At 35.5% G+C, this 19,115-nt stretch overlaps 1 protein-coding gene across 5 annotated transcripts in view; it reads left to right on the top strand.

Annotated features, from left to right (window-relative positions):
* Positions 1 to 19,115, top strand: part of Lin28b (lin-28 RNA binding posttranscriptional regulator B) — a 127,109-nt gene that overhangs the window by 59,559 nt on the left and 48,435 nt on the right. For all 5 annotated transcript variants that reach the window (XM_040283153.2, XM_021729717.3, XM_078019553.1 and 2 more), the window contains one exon: positions 17,200 to 17,384. In XM_040283153.2, coding sequence (XP_040139087.2) covers positions 17,200 to 17,384 — 185 coding nt within the window. The remainder of the gene's footprint in view (positions 1 to 17,199; positions 17,385 to 19,115) is intronic.

Here is a 19,115-nt window from a genome sequence, read left to right as displayed (position 1 = left end):
TACTACATCTTCTTCAGTTTGGGTCTAAGTTAAGGTTCTTTTTCTGAAGATGTTATTACATCATCCCTAGTGAACTTGAGTTCTTGTAAGGTTTTGCTGGATATGGGAGCAATAAGAAGTGGTCTGGAATATCCCTTGGTTTCCAGATAGGTGCCTTCCTGCCACTGGGTTTAGCAATAACTCTTCTGTATTGATAGCTAAGATCAACCTTTTGGAGGTATAAAAATCTTCTTTTTTTTTTGCCTTTTCAGTGGCATAAAGAGCCCCAGAAGACAGAAGGGTATACAAGACCAACAGGTATACAAATTGTTGAATTTAGAATTCAATGGAAATACTGTCATAATCTCTAATGGAAGCTTTCCTCTTTTAGATGCTGAGATCTCTAACAGATCTGAATCCAGCATAGACAAGGAATAGACATTTGTTAGTAGTTCACTAGGTGTAATGGTGATGGATTCTTTGATATAAATAGACCCACGTAAAAATTACATCATATTTTGCATCCTTTTGGCTTATACCATAATCTCACAAGATTTAATTTTTAAAAATTTTTTTATTTATTTATGTGTGTGGAGCTGGGAATTGAACCCGGGGCTTTGTGCATGTGAGGCACTCTACCAACTGAGCTATATCCACAGCCACAAGATTTAAAATTTTTGAATTGTTTCTTTTGAACAGATACAAAAAACCCTGACAATTATACAAACTAATGGTCTACTGTGTGATGTTTCAGTACGTGTGTACATTGTGTCATGTTTAAATCAGTTCAAGCATACATATGTATCACCTCAGACACTTATCATGTTATGCTGAAAACTTTCAAAACTCTTCCAGCTTTCTGAAATATGCAACATATAATTGTAATTGTAGTCCCTTTACTCTGCTGTAGCACTCTAAAACTTCCTACTCCTATTCAACTGACTCTTTTTTTAAAAATTTTTTAATATTTATGTTTTAGTTATGGGAGGACACAACATCTTTGTTTGTATGTGGTGCTGAGGATCGAACCCGGGCCGCGCGCATGCCAGGCGAGCGCGCTACCGCTTGAACCACATCCCCAGCCCGAGATCAACATTTTTACATTCCATATATGAGTAAGATCATGTGGTATTTGTTTTTCTGTGCCTGGCTTACTTCACTTAACAAGGTGATCTTTTTTTATGGGTGAATGTTTTTCTGTTGTGTACCACATTTTCTTTATCCATTCATCAGTTGATAGTTGCTTTTTGTTTCTGGAATATTGTGAGTGTGCTGCGGTGAACATGAGAGTACAGATGTCTCTTCAACATACTGATTCATTTCCTTTGGAGATACACCCAGTAGTAGGATTGTTGGAGCATATGGTGGTTCTACTTTTAAATTTGTGGGGTACCCTCCATGCTGTTTTTTATAATGCTGTAATAATTAATATTCCCACCAACGATGTGCAGAGGTTCCCTTTTCACTACCACATCCTTATCAGCATTTGCTTGATAGCTCTCTCTTTCTCCCTTTTTTTTTTCTTTTTGAAAATAGACATTGTAACTGTAAAGAAGTAACATCTCATTGTGGTTTTAGTTTGCATTTCCTTGATTAGTAGTGACATTAAACACTTTTATATACCTGTTGGTCTTCTTTTGAGAAATATCTCTTTAGGCCTATTGCCTAATTTTTAATTGATTTTTTTTCCCTTTGGCTATTGAGTTTTTGGAGTTCCTTGTATATTTTGGATATTAATCCGTGTCAGATGTATAGTTGCCAAACTTTAAAAAAAAATTCTTTGTTCTATTTGTTTATTTTTATGTGGTGCCAGGGATCAAACCCTGAGCCTCACACATGCTAGGGAAGCACTCTACCACTGATCCACAACCATGGCCCCAGCTTTCCTTTTCTTTCATTTTATAGGTTGTCTTTTCACCCTGATGCTCCCCCTCCCCCAACTGTGAGGAGGCATTTTAGTTTGGTGTAAATTTGGTCTATTTTTGCTTTTGTTGCCTTGCTTTTGGGGTGTTGTCCAAAAAAACCTCTTGCCTGTTTTGATGATCTGCCCTATATTTTCTTCTAGTAGTATCATAGTTTCAGGTCTTACATTTAAGACCTTATTCCATTTTGAGTTGATTTTTGTAACTGGTGAGAGATCGAGATCTAATTTTATTCTTTAAAATGTGGATATTCCCAGCATTATTTATTGAAAATAATTTTTTCTCTTCCTGAATTGCTTCGGCACCTTTGTCAAAAGTCAGATTACTGTATGTGAGTGGATTTACTTTAGAGAACTGTTCAGTTAGTGATACTTACCAATCCGCATACTGGAACCTGTCATCGTTATATAGCTGTATACTGAGTGATGTAGTCAAGTAGTGTAAGTGCTATACTCAGTTCTTTTGTATACTTTGTCCTTTATGTTTCTATATGGATTCTAGAAGCATTTTGTACCCCAAAAGCCTGATGAATTTGTGGTTGGGATTTGTTGAATTTGTCAGTCAAACTGTAGAGAATGAAGAGTTAGCAACATCGTATCTTCCATTCCATTACATAGTGGCTTTCTCCATTATTTAGCTGTTTTGTAGACTTCACTGGAAAGCTCTTACACATCTTTCCTTTAATAATTTCTCAGTTATTTTGTGTTTTTGATATGGGATCTATTTGTTAATTTCTGTTTTCCAGTTTTTTTTTTTTGCTGTTAATGCATAAATATACAGTAGATATTGGTATCAGATTTGCTTCCCTTCTTTATTATGGTGATTATGGTGGTCTAGTGGTTTCCTTGAAGATTCCTTAGGGGATTCTTCATAAATAGTCATAATATCTGTAAATAGAGACATGTTTGCTTTTTCCTTTCCAGTATTGCTGCCTTTTAACATTTTATTGTAATGGCTAGTACTGAGTATTGCCTCCCATTCCCAGGAGAAAGGATTCAATATTTCATTATTAACTTTGACTTAGCTTTAGACTTTCAGAAGTGCCATTTAGTGGATTGGGAATATTTTCTGTTGGTCAAAGTCTGCTGAGAATTTTTGTTGGATTATATTTTAGTTGGCTCATTTTGTTATTTTCAATACCATTTCATCTTGTACCTCTTCTGGTTAGTGAGTAGAAAAACCATACCTAGACTCAGTTTCTCCTACTGTATACTCACAACACAGAGTCCTTGAGATCTCTCTTTTTATATGGAAAAAAAAAATCACCAAATGTTTGAGGTTTTCCACCACCAGCAAGCAAACAGACATGGGCTGGGAGTTCATTTCTGACACTCTATAGATAGTGTCAGATTCCACAGGTTGAACGCTCAGTCCCATAGGACTGCCTTCACCTCATTGCAAAGCCAGCCCTCCGGAACTTCAGAGTAACTGCAATTTGGGATTTCCACTACTTCCTCCTTGAGTTTGATAAATTTGTTAGAGCAACTCATAGAGCTCAAAAGAATACTAAACTTATATTTACCTGTTCATTATAAAGAGTATTTTAAGGATACAAATAAGCAGCTAGATAAAGACATACATACATAGGACAAAGTCTGTAAGGACCCTAAGCACAGAGAGCTTCTTTCCCTGGGGAGTTTGGATATGCCATCCTCCTGGCACATGAATGAGTTCTTTTTATTATTGTTGCAATACCAGGGATTCAAAGCCAGGACCTCATGCATGCTAGGCAAGTGTTCTATCGCTGAGTTACCCAGCCCTGGGAATGAATTCTTGTTCACCTTCCTGTTAGCTGGCATGTATTCAGCTGTGTAGAAGCTCTCTAAACCCCACACTTTGAGTATTTATGGAGACTATTACACAGGCTGGATCAAAGCATGGACAACCATGTAGAAAAGCGATTGGACAAAAAAGGTCTGATATAAAGCCGATAAACTGAGTGGGGAAATTCAGGGCAGCCTGTCTGTTCAGTTTCTTCTTGGCCTCTGTGTAGCATTCCTTCCTTAAGGGGATGGGCAGGACACCTTGTGAAATGGGGGTCCAATGGTCTACTATCAAACAGGATTGGTCAGAGAATTTCTTAATAGCCAGCAGGTTGAGGGTAGGGAAAGATAAGAATACATTTTTGGTTTCTGTGACCTGTTTTGAAGAAGATAAATTCTAGTCTCTGTGACCTGCCTTGGGGAATAAAAGAGCAGATGAAAGAAGAACAGGAGTAGGTCAGAGGGAGAGAGATTTTGGCTCCTGAGGCCTAAAGTGCCATGACATTATTTTAGTCACTTATAATAATAACGAGGGACATGAAAGTGGCATGGGTGTGATAAACCCATTTTGATTTCTGGTTTCGGTAGTTCACGTTGTTTTTTTCTTGCCAAGCTACCTAAGGTTTTATCCAATTTATTGACAACAACTCTGTTGTTTTATCCTCTATTTTATTGATTTTTTTTCTTTTCTCTCTCTCTCTCTCTCTCTCTCTCTTTCTTTCTTTTGTGGTGCCGGAAATTGAACCCAGGGCCCTGTGCATTTGAGGCAAGCACTCTACTAGCTGAGCTATATCCCTAGCTCCTGTTGATTTATTTTCTTGTTACTTTCTTCCTTTACCAACTTTGAGTTTGCTTTGTTCTTTTTTTCATAGATTCCTAGGAAAAACCCTATGACATTGGCTTGAGATCTCTCTTTTTATTTTTTATATGAAAAATATAATTACTTAATTCTGCAAGTTTTTCTCCATGGATAGTTTTAGTTACATCCTACAAATTTTGATACATTTAAAATTATCATTTGATTAAAAATTAATTTTCCATGTGATTTCTCCTTTGATCCATCATATTAATATTATACATTATTTAATTATAGATATTTCTATTGGTTTTTATTTTAATTCTGTTTTGATCAGAGAACATGCTCTGAAATACATTGAAATTTTATTTTCCCTTGGTGCTGGGGATTGAACCCACGTCCTTACACATACTAAACACACTTTCCATAACTGAGTTACATCCCCAGCCTGAAACTTTTTTGTTGAAGGGAGGTACCAGGTATTGAAGTCAGGGGCACTCAGCCACTGAGCCAGATCCCCAGCCCTATATTGTATTTTATTTAGAGACAGGGTCTCACTGAGTTGTTTAGTGCCTTGCTTTTGCTGAGGCTGGCTTTGAACTTTTTATCCTCCTGCCTCAGCTTCCATAGCCACCAAGATTACAAGCATGCGCCAAGGTGCCCAGCTTGAAACTTTTTAAAAGTAACCCACTATTACTGTCTATGGGCTATGTGAAATTGCAGAGAATTATTTTATATTTGTTGGGTGTAGTCATTTGTTTTTCCTTTTTTTGTATGAATATCAAGTAGGTTAAAATAAATAAAATAAATGATAGTTTTTAAATGTCTCTTCTTAAGTGATTTTTTTTTCTCTACTTTTAATCATGGAGGATGGTATATAAAAAACATCTCCAGCTATCCTTCTGTTTGGGATTTGTCTAATTCTCTTTATAATTATAATTTTTGATTTATATGTCTTAGGGCTCTGTTAACAGGCAATATACATTTATGGTTGTTATGACATTTTAATTAGTTGGTTATTTAAAAAATATTTATTTTTTGTAGTAGTAGTTGAACACAATAACTTCATTTTATTTATTTATTTTTATGTGGTGCTGAGGATCGAACCCAGGGCCTTGCATGTGCGAGGTGAGCACTCTACCACAGCTATAACCCCAGTTCCTAATTAGTTGGTTTTTAAAAATTTCATTATGGAATTTCTCTATTTCTGATTGTACTTTGTCTTAAAGCTTTTCTGATGTTAGTGGTATAACAAAGCTGTAGCCTTCTTATTCCTTTTTTTTTCATATTTTGTCTTTTTCTATCCTCTTTCAGCCTTTTTGAGTATTTATAAAGTGGCTCTCGTGTAGGTGGCAAATCGATTAATCTCTGCATTTTAGTTATGTTAACTCCATTGACAATGTAATAATGGTTTGTATGTCTGAATTTGGATGTACCACTTTGATAATTTCCTCTTTACCTCTTTTTTTGTGAATAACTAACTTCCTCCATTTCTCCTACTTGTATATTAGTGTATTTCTAAAATTCCTCTATAATTAATCCATTGGTTTCTTAGTTATATACTTTTTGGTACTGTTTTTAGTAATTGCTCTAGAGTGTCCATTCTAAAGGGGATGATATCACAATATGGTGGTGAGAATTATTTTTTGTTGGGGCAAAAGGATTCTAAATATTATAGTAGTTTGTGGTCCTTCAAAGAGCCACAGTAGGGGTTAGGGTTGTGGCTCAGAGAAAGTATGCTCACCTAATATGCCTGAGGCACTAAGTTTGATCCTCAGCATTACATAAAAATAAAATAAAGGTATTGTGTCCACCTACAACTAAAAAATATTTTTTTTAAAAAAGAGCCACAGTACATAAGCAAATATTTATGGTACTAAAATTCACATTGAGAAACAAATAGGAAAAAAAGGCTCCTAATGGGAGAGTGACACGAGCAGGACTACAGCGAGGTCCGGTGATCGTCCCCAGGTGGTCCTGGAGTCAGGATCGCCTCTGCCCCAGGTAACCGCTCCCAGCCAACGACAATCCGTGTCCTGAAGAAAGAAGCCGCTGCACACGATATGCCTTTTCGAATGCTCGGTTTATTCACACCAGGGTTCATCACATCACATGAGGCACAGGAACAGAGACTGGCGGGGCTCAGTTCGCTCGATGTTGACCCACGGACATCGTGGATCTGAACTGACCAAAGAGCTCAGCCTTCCTGGCCCTTAAATACTATAGTTGTTTACAACATTTCAACTCAAAAACATGTTTACGTCGTGGCTTCTATCTCTTATCCTATCTTCACAGATTGTGTTTACACTGCATCACAACACACTTATCCTAAACTACCACACTTGTTTGTGCTAAAATACATCAAAACATGTTTACCTTATATCCTTATCTAACTCACACATATTTCTAACTTATGCACCCTTTTTCATCAAAACATGTTTACTTCAAACTCTCCTGTCAGAGAGTATAATTAAAAAGTAAGAGCACTGCTTTAGGTTTGTAATACATGTTCCTCCTTAAATTATACATAGTATATGTGGGCCTAATATTTTGCTACTTCATGTGAAGTCAGAGTTATGTATTTTTTAAAGTCAAGTCTATAATTTTTCCATTTGATGAAACATAGGATCATAAATTTGTTTTTTAAAATATGTTTTTAGTTGTAGATGGACACAATACCTTTATTTTGTTTATTTTTTCATGTGGTATTAGGGATCAAACTCAGTGCCTCATGCATGCTAGGCAAGCGCTTTACCACAGAGCCACAACCCCAGCCCAATAAATTTTGTTTTTAAAGTTGCTTTATTTAGCTATCATCTGTTAAGTAGATAATTGTATAAGTTTACTTAGCCATTGTTTACTGAGTACTTAATTTCAAAGAGGAGAAATAAAATAAAATACTCTTCCATAAAAGAATCAATTTCATTTTGTGGTAAAAGTTTAAAAGCTAAGAAAATTAAGGGATAAAGGGTGAGTATGGGTTGAGTAGGGAGGCCTGCTGGAAGCCAAAGCTTCAGGATTCTAAACCTTATATTGATTGTGAATGTGTTATTGAGGAGTGATTGAATTTTTCCAGAGTATGTTATACTGGGCATTGCGATGTACAGGGCTTTTGGTGGTAATAGGTAGAGCTTTGAGTCCTGGTTCTGCCATTTATCAGATGAGATCTTAGGGTTCTTCATCTCCTCTTTTTTTTTTTTTTTTAAAGAGAGAGTGAGAGAGGAGGGAGAGAGAGAGAGAGAGAGAGAGGGAGAGAGAGAGAGAGAGAGAGAGAGAGAGAGATTAATATATTTTATTTTTTTTAGTTCTCGGCAGACACAACATCTTTGTTGGTATGTGGTGCTGAGGATCGAACCCGGGCCACACGCATGCCAGGCAAGCGCGCTACCGCTTGAGCCACATCCCCAGCCCTTCATCTCCTCTTAAAGATGAAAAGATATAGCTAATTTTTTTTTTTTTAGAGAGAGAGAGAGAATTTTTTTAATATTTCTTTTTTAGTTATCGGTGGACACAACATCTTTGTTTTGTATGTGGTGCTGAGGATCGAACCCGGGCCGCATGCATGCCAGGCGAGGGCACTACCACTTGAGCCACATCCCCAGCCCTGATATAGCTAATTTTTATTTTCTCCCTTTCTCTTTCTCACTTTGATGCTTCTGTCTGCCTCAAACATATATTGAGTACTTGGTATGTTTTTGGGATGGTTTTAAGCATGGAAGTGAGAAATTATATTTCCTTTCCAGTAGTTCATAACTTTCTAAGAACCAAACATATTGTAATATGGAATGGTAAGTGTTACAATAGTGCTATATATGGTATGCACTTGGAACAAGGGAAAAGGAATGCCTACATTTTTCTTGAAATTGATATAAAAGGCTTTGAAGAGGAGGTAATGTTTAAATTGAAACTCAGTGATGTACAAACATTTGCCATGTGGGGACAAGGGTTAAGGTAGTTTGGATCAAATGATTCTGCAGGTAAAAGCATTCAGCCATTGCTGTTAATGATACATGCTCAGTACATACTTGTTTTGTCTCAGCTGTTCCTTACCTGTGTGCAAGTGGGGGAGCACATTGGAAACTTAATAATATAAACTGTTTACTGAACTGCGGACATTGGGCTAAGCACTGTTTTAGGTATTTTACATTTTATTATTTGGGACCCATTAATAATTATAGCAGATAGTTGTTATTCCTAGAGAGATTATTAGTTTATTTATAAGGATTTTGGAGCACATTTTTTTAATATTTATTTTTTAAGTGTAGATGGACATAATGCCTTTATTTAATTAATTTATTTTTTATGTGTTGCTGAGGATCAAACCTAGGACTTTGTACATGCTACATGTACCACTAGCTACAACCCCAGCCCTTGGAGCAATTTTTTTTTTTTTTTTAGCAAAAAAAAAAAAACAAAAACAAAAACACAAAACTTATTTTAAGTAAGTTTGTGGTCAGGAAGCTTGAATTTGTAAGTAGGAGGATCAACATTCAAATCCAGGATTTTTTCCAATGTCATTTGAGAAGTGTTGCCAATTTTATCACATCCTTTTCAGCTTTGAAGTACAGGTCAGATGGAGGGATTTATGTAAGGTTTCCTTTAATATTCAAGACAAGTAGTGATCCTATTTTTGTGAAATTATTTGATAATTTGATTGGAGTAAATTGGATTTATTCTATTTAAGTAAAATTCTCAGCAAACATTTACTTTAACACTACCACCATAGTTTTTAAGCTTCTGTTTTCTTAAGGGATTTAAATTTAAAAAAATACTAAAATCTTGCTCTTATTTACTGAATTGGGACATTCTAAGCATGCATAAAGGAAAATTTCTGTTTTGACTAAAAAATAGTCACCATTCATTTCTATCTGTGTCCACATAGACAAAGAGAAGTCATAAAGATTTTTTAAAATTCTTATAATTAAAAGTAGTGATGTATATTTTATTACAAAAAGAAAAGAGGGAGTCTTGTCCAACTGTATGCAACTTGTCCAAGGTTATATAGGAAGCACATTAATTTTATCCGTTCTCCCTCCTTCCTTCTTTTCATCCTTTCTTTCTTCACTCCTCCCTCCCTCCCTTCCTTCCTACCATCTCTTACTTTGTTTTTGTCCAAATTTTTAAATATTTTTTCATCTTTTACTTCCAAAACACTTAATTGTGAATTGAACCCAGGGACCTCTGTCTCTGAGCTACATCTCCAGCCTTTTTATTTTGAGTCAGGTTCTTGCTGAGTTGCTGAGGCTTGCATTAAACTTGAGAACCCTTGCCTCAGCCTTCCAGGTTGCTAGGATTACAGGCATGCACCATGGTGTGTGACTCAAAGATCATGTTTCTGAGAAGGCTTTTGAATTCTCTGATTGTTTTTGTTCTTGTTTTATTAAAGCTATGTTGCCTTAAATATCTCTGGGAGTACTAATTAAATGATGTATCAGGTTTTTTTGGTTCTGTCAATTATCTTGACCTCACATGTTTTGTGATTCTTGAAGAACTCTTCAGGTGTGTAAATGAGGAATAAGAAGGAGGGATAGGAATGATTTAAGGTTGAATGGGTAGGTAGCTGACTTACACCAGTGGTTTTCTAGTTGTGTGCAGGCTTCAGAATCTCCCTGATATTTCCTTCAGTATCTGTAGAGAAGTGCCTCTTATTTGCCTTGAGGCATTATTTGGCTGTGTCATGAGTGTAGGTAGGTATAGGGGTTGAAGAAGGGAATGAGCTTTTGGTCCTTACACCATTAACACCTCAGTTTTAAGACCTACTGTGTTCTTGTCCTTTGTCACAGGCATTGTGTCTTAGCACAGCCTATTAGGCCTTTGAAGAGTATTGGTTCCTACTTCAGTGCAGCTCTTTCTGTTAGTTTTCTAGGGTGTGGTTTCTTTAGCTCAGCTTTCAGTGAACATTCTAACTTAAAGAAATTTGTTGAATTCTGTTTTTTTGTGTGCATGTGATATTGAGGATTGAACCCAGGGGCACTTAACCACTGAGCCACATTCCCAGTCCTTTTAAAGATTTTATTTAGAGACAGGATCTTGCTGAGATGCTCAGGGCCTTGCTAAGTTGCTGAAGCTGGCTTTGAACTCATGATCATACTCCTAAACTGCTGGGATTACAGGTGTGTGCCACCACTCTTGGCTGCCATGCAGCTGAATTCTGTTTTCTGTTGATGGCATCCTTCCCATTATCTTCCTTATTGTGAATCCATTTTATTTTATTTTGTTATTATATTGTCATTTTGATGGCTTTTAAAGACCAACTTGAGGCGAGTCTGTACAGCTTGCTATCTTGAACTGGAATAAAATGTATTCTTATTTCTGTGGAGAATCATATAGCTACACTTACGTGCCTTCCCAATCTGGTTGGAGAGAAATTATGTGCCAAGAGAAATAGGTAATGCTATCATTACTGTCTGGAGACATGGGTAGAAATACTTTTTTTTTAATATATATTTTTTATTGGTTGTTCAAAACATTACAAAGCTCATGATATATCATCTTTCATACATTTGACTCAATTGGGTTATGAACTCCCATTTTTACCCCAAATACAAATTGCAGAATCACATGGGTTACACACTCACATTTTTACATAATGGCATATTAGTGACTGTTGTATTCTGCTACCTTTCCTATCCCCTACTATCCCCCCTCCCCTCCCCACCCATCATCCCTCTCTACCTCATCTGCTGTTGTTCAGTTCTCTCCCTTGTTTCCCCCCCCTTTCACCTCACATCCTCTTCTTTGTCATTTTGTGTAACATTGAGGGTCTCCTACCATTTCCATATGCTTTCCCTTCTCTCTCCCTTTCTCTCCCCCTACTCGTCTTTGTTTAATGTTAATCTTTTCCTCATACTCTTCCTCCCTGTGGTAGAAACACTTGACAAATAAAATACAGCATTTGAATGCTCTCATTTGACTCTATATTCCTGTTATTATTCTTTTAAACAGTAGGGAGGAGGAACATATGTATAGCAAGGAAATTGAAAGCTCATCTATTTGTAATTCTGTAATATATTTGTGTCACAATGAATTTTAAAAGTTGGAATAAAAATAAAGGGAAGCAGAGAAAAGGGAATCTCACTTTGTTGGAAGAAGAGGAACCAAATTAGCTGTTCACGTATGATATACACATTCAAAATTGGACTGTCCCATTGTGTGTTTTAGCACACATCAGTAGTTCCTTCTAAATACCCTTCATTCATTTATCATTTATTACTTTGTTCCTTTATTCAGTCAATTCCTGATTCTCTTCTATACAGAGTATGTTTTATTTTGTCCCAACAAATTAGGTATAGATAAAAATATAAGCCCATATGTCAAAAGTTCTTCTATTAATATGTACAACTTTTTTTTTTTAAAAAAAATCACCAATCTATATTCTTAGACCAGTCTTCATGTATTGTGAGACACATCAAATGTAGATGATAATGGGTAGAAGGAAGAACAAGAAAAAAAGTCCACTTTAACTTTTGAATGGAGTCATTGGATAGCATTGCTCTCTTGAACCATTGCAATACTGCTTTTTTTTTTTTTTTTTTTTTTTTTTTTTTGTGTGTGTGTGTGTGTGTGTGTGTGTGTGTTGGAGGGTACTAGGGATTGTACCCAAGGGCCCTTTACCCCTGAGCTGCATCGCTGCTTTCTGCTGCTTTCTGTAGTGAGACAGGGTCTCACTAAGTTGCTCAAACTGACCTCAAACTTGCAGTCCTTCTGCCTCAGCTTCCTAATATGCTGGGATTACAGGCATTCAACACTGAACCAGGCTACATTTTATTTCTGATGAACCATATATAGTGTCTCTTTGACATTAAATGAATTTTATGATATTCTTTTTGTGACATTCTTTTTATGACATTGAAAGAATTTTGGGCTGGGGATGTAGCTCAAGCGGTAGCACACTTGCCTGGCATGCCTGCGGCCTGGGTTCGATTCTCAGCACCACATACAAACAAAGATGTCGTGTCCACTGATAACTAAAAAAAAAAAAAAAAAAAAAAAAATTAAAATTCTCTCTCTCTTTAAAAAAAAAAGAAAGAATTTTATGCACTGGAAGTAGAAGTAGGTAGAAAAAAATCTGGTTTTGCATGTGCAACTCATTTATAAAAGAATTCAGTCCATTTTTTCTTTTTTAATTGAGAATTAGACTAATAATCCTTGATTTTATTGATGCTAACTGTAGAATTATTTTAAGTACTTATTGAGTGGTAGCTATTTGCAGGCATTATGTTAAGCCCTTTGGAAAATACTTGGAAAAAAGATGTATATTACATTCTTAGTGCGTGAACTAAAGAGTACTAAAGAGTAGAAGATGAGTCCAAAAGAGCAAATGAGATGTAAGGCATATACAGATATTTGCATTACATGGCAGTATGCTGTAGAAACTATAATAGAAAATTCAATTAAGTGAAAGAGAAAACAATCCAATTTGGGACAATTGAGGATGGTGACATAAAGGATCATGGAACTATGCCTTGAAGAGTGAGTAAGATTTTTGGTAGACAGCTGAGTAGAAGAGTGTGTCCTCACCAAAATAAACTGGTATAGAGAGCTGAGATGATCTTCAGGGAAGTTCAAGTGTACCAGTTTTACTAAGAAAAGTGTTGCATTTTAGAGAAATGGAAAAGGATATGGCAAATATAAGTAGAAGTAAGATTATAAATTCTCATCTAAGCAAGATCTGAGTGTTATTGTAGATTTTGGGATATGAAACTAACAAGCAAAAATATATTCAGAGGGAATATGCAGATGTGAAAGATACTGTAGATTGGGAAGGAGACTCATGTTGAAATATAATAACTATTATACATATCCTAATAGAGGATGTTAGGGCTCTGAAGTGGGTAACGGCAATCCAAATGGGGCAGATGAAAAAGAGATTATGAGAAAGAATGCACAAGATTTAGTAAATGGGTTAGGTAAAACTAAAAATCCATATGACTGGCTGGGTACAGTAGTGCAGGCCTGTTATCCCTGTGGCTCAGGAAGCTGAGACAGGAAGATTGAGAGTTCAAAGCTAGCCTCAGCAAAAGTGAGGTGCTAAGCAACTCAGTGAGACCCTTTCTCTAAATAAAATACAAAATAGGACTGGGGATGTGGCTCAGTGGCCAAGTGCCCCTGAGTTCAATCCCTGGTTCCCCCCCCCAAAAAATAATGGATTTTTAATAAAAATTTTCAGATCAAGGGGAGAAGTTCATTTTTGTGACCAAATATAATGAACTAATTCCCTACCTTTTAACAAATCTTTTCCACCTGTATGGCAGCTATGTCAATAAAATAGCAAAGACAGAATATTTTCATAATTCTCTGTGAATTGTAGTCTTTGTATTACAGAGCCATTGTAAGGATAGTCATTCTTATTTTTGCTCAGGTATTATGACAGGGGAGGAGGGGAGAGTGTGTATGGTGGAATTAGAAAAAAAAAAGTGTTCTTTCCAAATGTCATGACAAATAGTCAGAATTTAGCTTTAGATTTGAGAAAGTAATTCACTTATAAATGATAACCTATCAAAAGTCTTAATGATGTTAAATGAAACTAAGTTGGTGAAAAATGCACCTGTATGCTAGGAACTAGGAGATAAGTGATAGAATTTTTGTTGTTGAAGCAAAACATGAACATACAATATATCTAAAATTAAAACTGCTGTTCCTTCATTCTCATAATTTCAGTAGTTCAGCTGTGTTTCACTTCATCCCACTTACATATACACTTTCTTGAGTGGGAAGAAAGAAAGGGAATGAAAACAAAAAGAGCTATTTATAATTAGTACGGGGAAAGCTTAGAAGAAAAAATGAGATGATGCTGTAGAATTGTTAAAATAGCTTTAAAAATGATGATTTGTTATTTTAAAGAGTGCAGACAGTTGTGGGTTTTTGCCCTATATACCATCAGGTAGCAAAGTGGTGCTATCAAATTGTAGACTAAAGCATGAAGGATTTCACTGACAGGTGGTCATCACTAGAAATAGATTAGTAACTCTGATATCATGTATCATATTACTTTATCACAATGAACAGTCTCCTTTTGTGTTACATTTTGAAGTGTTTCTATTTGTTCCTTGTAATGATTTGGATTATATATAATTATAGTCCCCTTTATCTGAAAAGCACACATTCTATGACCCCTCTGGGGGATGCCTAAAACCAAGGACCCATGGGAAAAACACTGTGTACCTATCCCTGTGTGTACTGTTTTGTCCTTTAAACCCATAACACAAATCTAATGCCTTTACCAGCTTCACTAAGCACTTGACTCTACTGTGGGCTATAACTTTTGCAGCTTGAGGTGCAGCAGCAAAACTAGTATGAATTTCTTTTTCCTTCTTTACAATGTCATGGGTAGATTTGTTTTTATCATAGGTCTTAGCAACTTCAGCATCAAGTCAAGAACTTTCACCTTTTCACTTAAAGGAAGCAGTTTATAGCTTCTCCTTTTTGTGTCTTAATTGCCGGCAACACTACTCCTGCCCTTTGGGATCATTATTAAGTAAAATAAGGACTACTTCAACACAAGCAGTACGATACAGCAAGTTTATCTGATAACCAAGATGACTACTGTGGGAAGTGTATGCAGAGTGGTCCCACAGAATGAAGGGAATGATTTAAGTCCTGGGTGGTATGGAGTGGGATGACCAGAGATTTTATTGTGCTATTCAGAATGGTAATCAATTTAAAACGTATGCATATTTTCTGACTTCCATTGACTTTCAGGCAACTGAACTCCTGAGACACAAAACCATGGATAAAGGGGACTACTGTATTTAACTGCTTTCTGTTACTTTAATAAAACACTCGTGGCAAGATAATTTTAAAAATTTAATGTAGTTTATAGTTTCAGAAGTTTAAAGGCCAAGACTAAGTGGGGTGGAGAGCATTGGTTAGATCTCTGGCAAAGGCCCAAAGGTAGATGGCTTCATGGCAGGGGCACATCTGAGAACAAGAGACTCTGCAGTCTCACAGTCGCTTCCAAAAGCATGTGACTGACTTCTTTAAGATCTCCCTCTTAGCCAGGTGTGGTGGTGCACACCTGTAATCCCAGTGGCTACGAAGGCAGAGACAGGAGGATCAGAGGATTGAGAGTTCAAAGCTAGCCTCAGCAACAGTGAAGCACTAAGCAACTCAGGGAGACCCTGACTCTAAGTAAAATACAAAAAGGGCTGGGGATGTGCTCAGTGGTTGAGTGCCCCTGAATTCAATTCCTGGTCCCCCCCCAACCCCCGGCCAAAAAAAAATCTCCCACTTAACGGTTTTACACTGTTTTCTAATGCTGCATCAGGAGACCAGGCTTCCAGTATTGGAACCCTTAGGGACAAACCACAGTGAATTGCCTTTGGAAACATGAACTTGGCCGTTGTCAGGGTGAAGATTTTCTGGTTCTGTATTTCCCTAAGTACACTAGTGATCTGTGCTTATAAAGAAGATTAATAAAGAACCTTAATTGATCCCAATTAAGTCAGGATCAATCAATTCAGGAAATTGCTGAGTTTAGACACATTAAACAAGATTTTTATTATGGTGGCAGTGATGGAGGGGAAGATGTTTCTGAGACTAATATGCTAATCTGATTGGCCCAAGAAGAAACATATAGGATTTCACAAACTTATTTTACCACGAATTCTTGTTTCTGTGGAGTCTTTTTCAGATTTATTGTTAACTCAGAATTCAAATGGCTTGAATATACAGACAAATAGAAAGTAAATTAAATAGTTTATTCAAAGCTTACTTGAAGAACTGGATTTGAACCAAAGTCTTCTACCATATTGTATTTCTTTCTTTTGCCCCTTCCCCCCAGATGCAGAAAAGTCTCTTCAAACTACATGGTATTCCAAGTTAGATTTGTCAATTGTACATAAAAGGGTTTGAAGAAGAAATAAAACTAATTACTGAATTATTTTTAGTAGATTTTGAATTGGCATATTGACTTTGATGAAAATAGTAGGATTAAAACAGCCAATGAGCATTTGACATTAAAGTTACAGTTTTGTCATTTGGAAATTAAATTTTTTGCAAAACTCAGCAGTTTTCAAATTATAAAAAGCTCAAAAAGTGCAGTAAAGTGTATATAGAAAACTTTCCTACCTTCCTAGACCAGGATTGAAGAAAATGACTCTTTATGATTTAGTGTCTTGTTCCAAATCCCATCTCTGCAGAAATAACATATGTCTTTTTAAAAAAATGACATAGATGGCATCATGGTACACATATTGTTCTTTAGCCTTAACCTTTTACTCAGTAGTATTATGTGCTCATCTTCCCACATAAATACATGTAGAACTAAAGAAAAACAACAACAAAATCTTAATGACTTTATAATATTATATTATTTGGCTTTATTGTAATTAATGTAATCATTGGGATTAAATAGACCTTAGGGTAGTTATGATTTTTTTTTGTTGTTGTTAACCAAACGGTACTATGATGGTCCTTTTTTTTCTTTGAACTTTGTATAAGTTGTTTATAGTAGAATTCTTGTAGAATTGCTGAAAGCTTTATAGTTTGGAAATAAAAGAAATGGTAAATATCTAAGTAAATATACAAAAAAAGAATTGCTGGGTCAAAGAATATGCACATTTACATTTTTGTATGTATTGCTAAACATTATAATAATGTCACTGAACTTTAAAAAACCTATACTTTTGTAATGGATCACAAGATATCTTACTTTGTTAATTTTAAAATTATTGAGAGAAATTATAAATAGGTGATAATGATGATCTTGCTCTCCCTGTTCATTTTCCCTTCTTTATAGAGCAAACTATTCATGGAAGGATTTAGAAGTCTGAAAGAAGGTGAACCAGTGGAATTCACATTTAAAAAATCTTCCAAAGGCCTTGAATCAATACGGGTAACAGGACCTGGTGGGAGCCCCTGCTTAGGAAGTGAAAGAAGACCCAAAGGGAAGACACTACAAAAAAGAAAACCAAAGGGAGACAGGTAATCTTTATCACTTGGCTAATTTATGAGTTATATTTGGAAAAGCATTCTAATATTTCCTTATTTTTATTATATTATTGGACTTCATCTAGTACCAAAAGAAAACACCACTACTGTGTAATTGAATAGCAAATATCAAGAATATAGTCAGTTCTGCAATTTGAATTATCTGCAGAGAGTGCTAAACTGAGTATTTGGCATGAAACACTTCATAGTCCCTTGACCACCAAAAAAAGTATAGTTTTTTTTTTTTCACCAGACTGTTCTGAGACCCCACATAGGGAGCTGAAGTTCCCAGTAGACAGAGGTGCTCTTCATACATCCAAAATTTGCCAGCACTTCACCTGTTTTTTCAGATGAAAATATACTGATGGTTTTGTTTGTTTTTAAAAGCCAGTTCACATATGAAAAATCTAAACAACATAAAAAACTAAAGGAAGGAAAAAAATAATTTGAAATCCTAACTATAGGTGGGAATCATAAAATATATGCTGTTTTGAAACTTGTAAATCTTTTTCACTTAATAATATATCAGACTCTTTCATGTCAATCATTAACATTTGCATAAATTTCCACCATTGGACATACCAGAATTTAATTTAAATGAACAATACTATGTTAATGGATATTTAGGATAATTTTAGTATTTTGAATTACCAATAATAGCACTGTGCAAGTCGTTTCATGTGCAGTTTTGAAAAGTCTGATTGAATTCTTAGAAGAAATATTTAATAGAGAAAATTTGGATTAAAAAAATTGATGCTTTAAAATGTTTGTTGCCTATTTCCCACCTGCTGTCCAGAATCATGAAGGCCAAAATACAGCCCCTCCAAAAGTCAAACAGCTCTCACCAAATGTTGCCATTTGTTTAATCTTAAGAAATTAAGATTGTTCCACTTTGCATCCTTTGATGACCTTAGAAGTTGAAAGGTTTTTATGTTGGTATTCATCTTCAATTTTTATTCTACAAATTGCGTTTTTCTAATTCTTTGACCTTTGATCTATTGATGTTCATTTGTTATTACTGACTTGTAATTTCTCTGTATATTTAGGATGTGAATCTTTGGTCTCAAATAAAAAATCAGAAATATTTTTAAACTAACGAAATATATTTTAATTTTAATGATAGTGTTTTTTAAAAATAGTATTAAAGTTTTGAACTTTTATAGGAACATGTTTGTGACTTTCTCCATAATACTATCTGACTTTAGTTGCTATCTACCTTCCAAACTACAGAGTTAAAAATATATCATTATGGGGCTGGGTGTAGCTCACTGGTAGAACATGTGCTTATTAGCATGTGTGAGGCCCCAGATTTAATCCCCCAACACACACACACACACACACACACACACACACAGAAAGAAAGAAAAAAGCACACTATATACATCAATATTTTCTCATACTATTTTTGTTTACCTTTTAAATATTACTCTCTCTCTCTCTCTTCATTATTTTTGTTTTTGAAGAGAGAGAAGGCTATATGGATCTAACTTTTCTTTCCCTTCCAAACAGCTAGCTACTTATCATTACTGCATTTATTTCCTGGTCAGTATTTTCTCAATGATTTGAAAAGCTCTCCAGTAAGAGAATAAGTTATTTCTATCCCACATTTTTCAGAGCACATTTTGTACTAAAGAAAATCGATGAATATGTTTGAAAGTTTAATGATACACTTAACTAATTGGAGTGGTTTTCTGCTCCCTGAGAGATGATAATGATGATGACAAT

Source organism: Ictidomys tridecemlineatus, chromosome 8 (genome assembly GCF_052094955.1).
Source record: "Ictidomys tridecemlineatus isolate mIctTri1 chromosome 8, mIctTri1.hap1, whole genome shotgun sequence".
In the NCBI taxonomy this organism is placed as follows: Eukaryota; Metazoa; Chordata; class Mammalia; order Rodentia; family Sciuridae; genus Ictidomys; species Ictidomys tridecemlineatus.
This window is presented reverse-complemented; position numbering and strand designations above follow the sequence as displayed.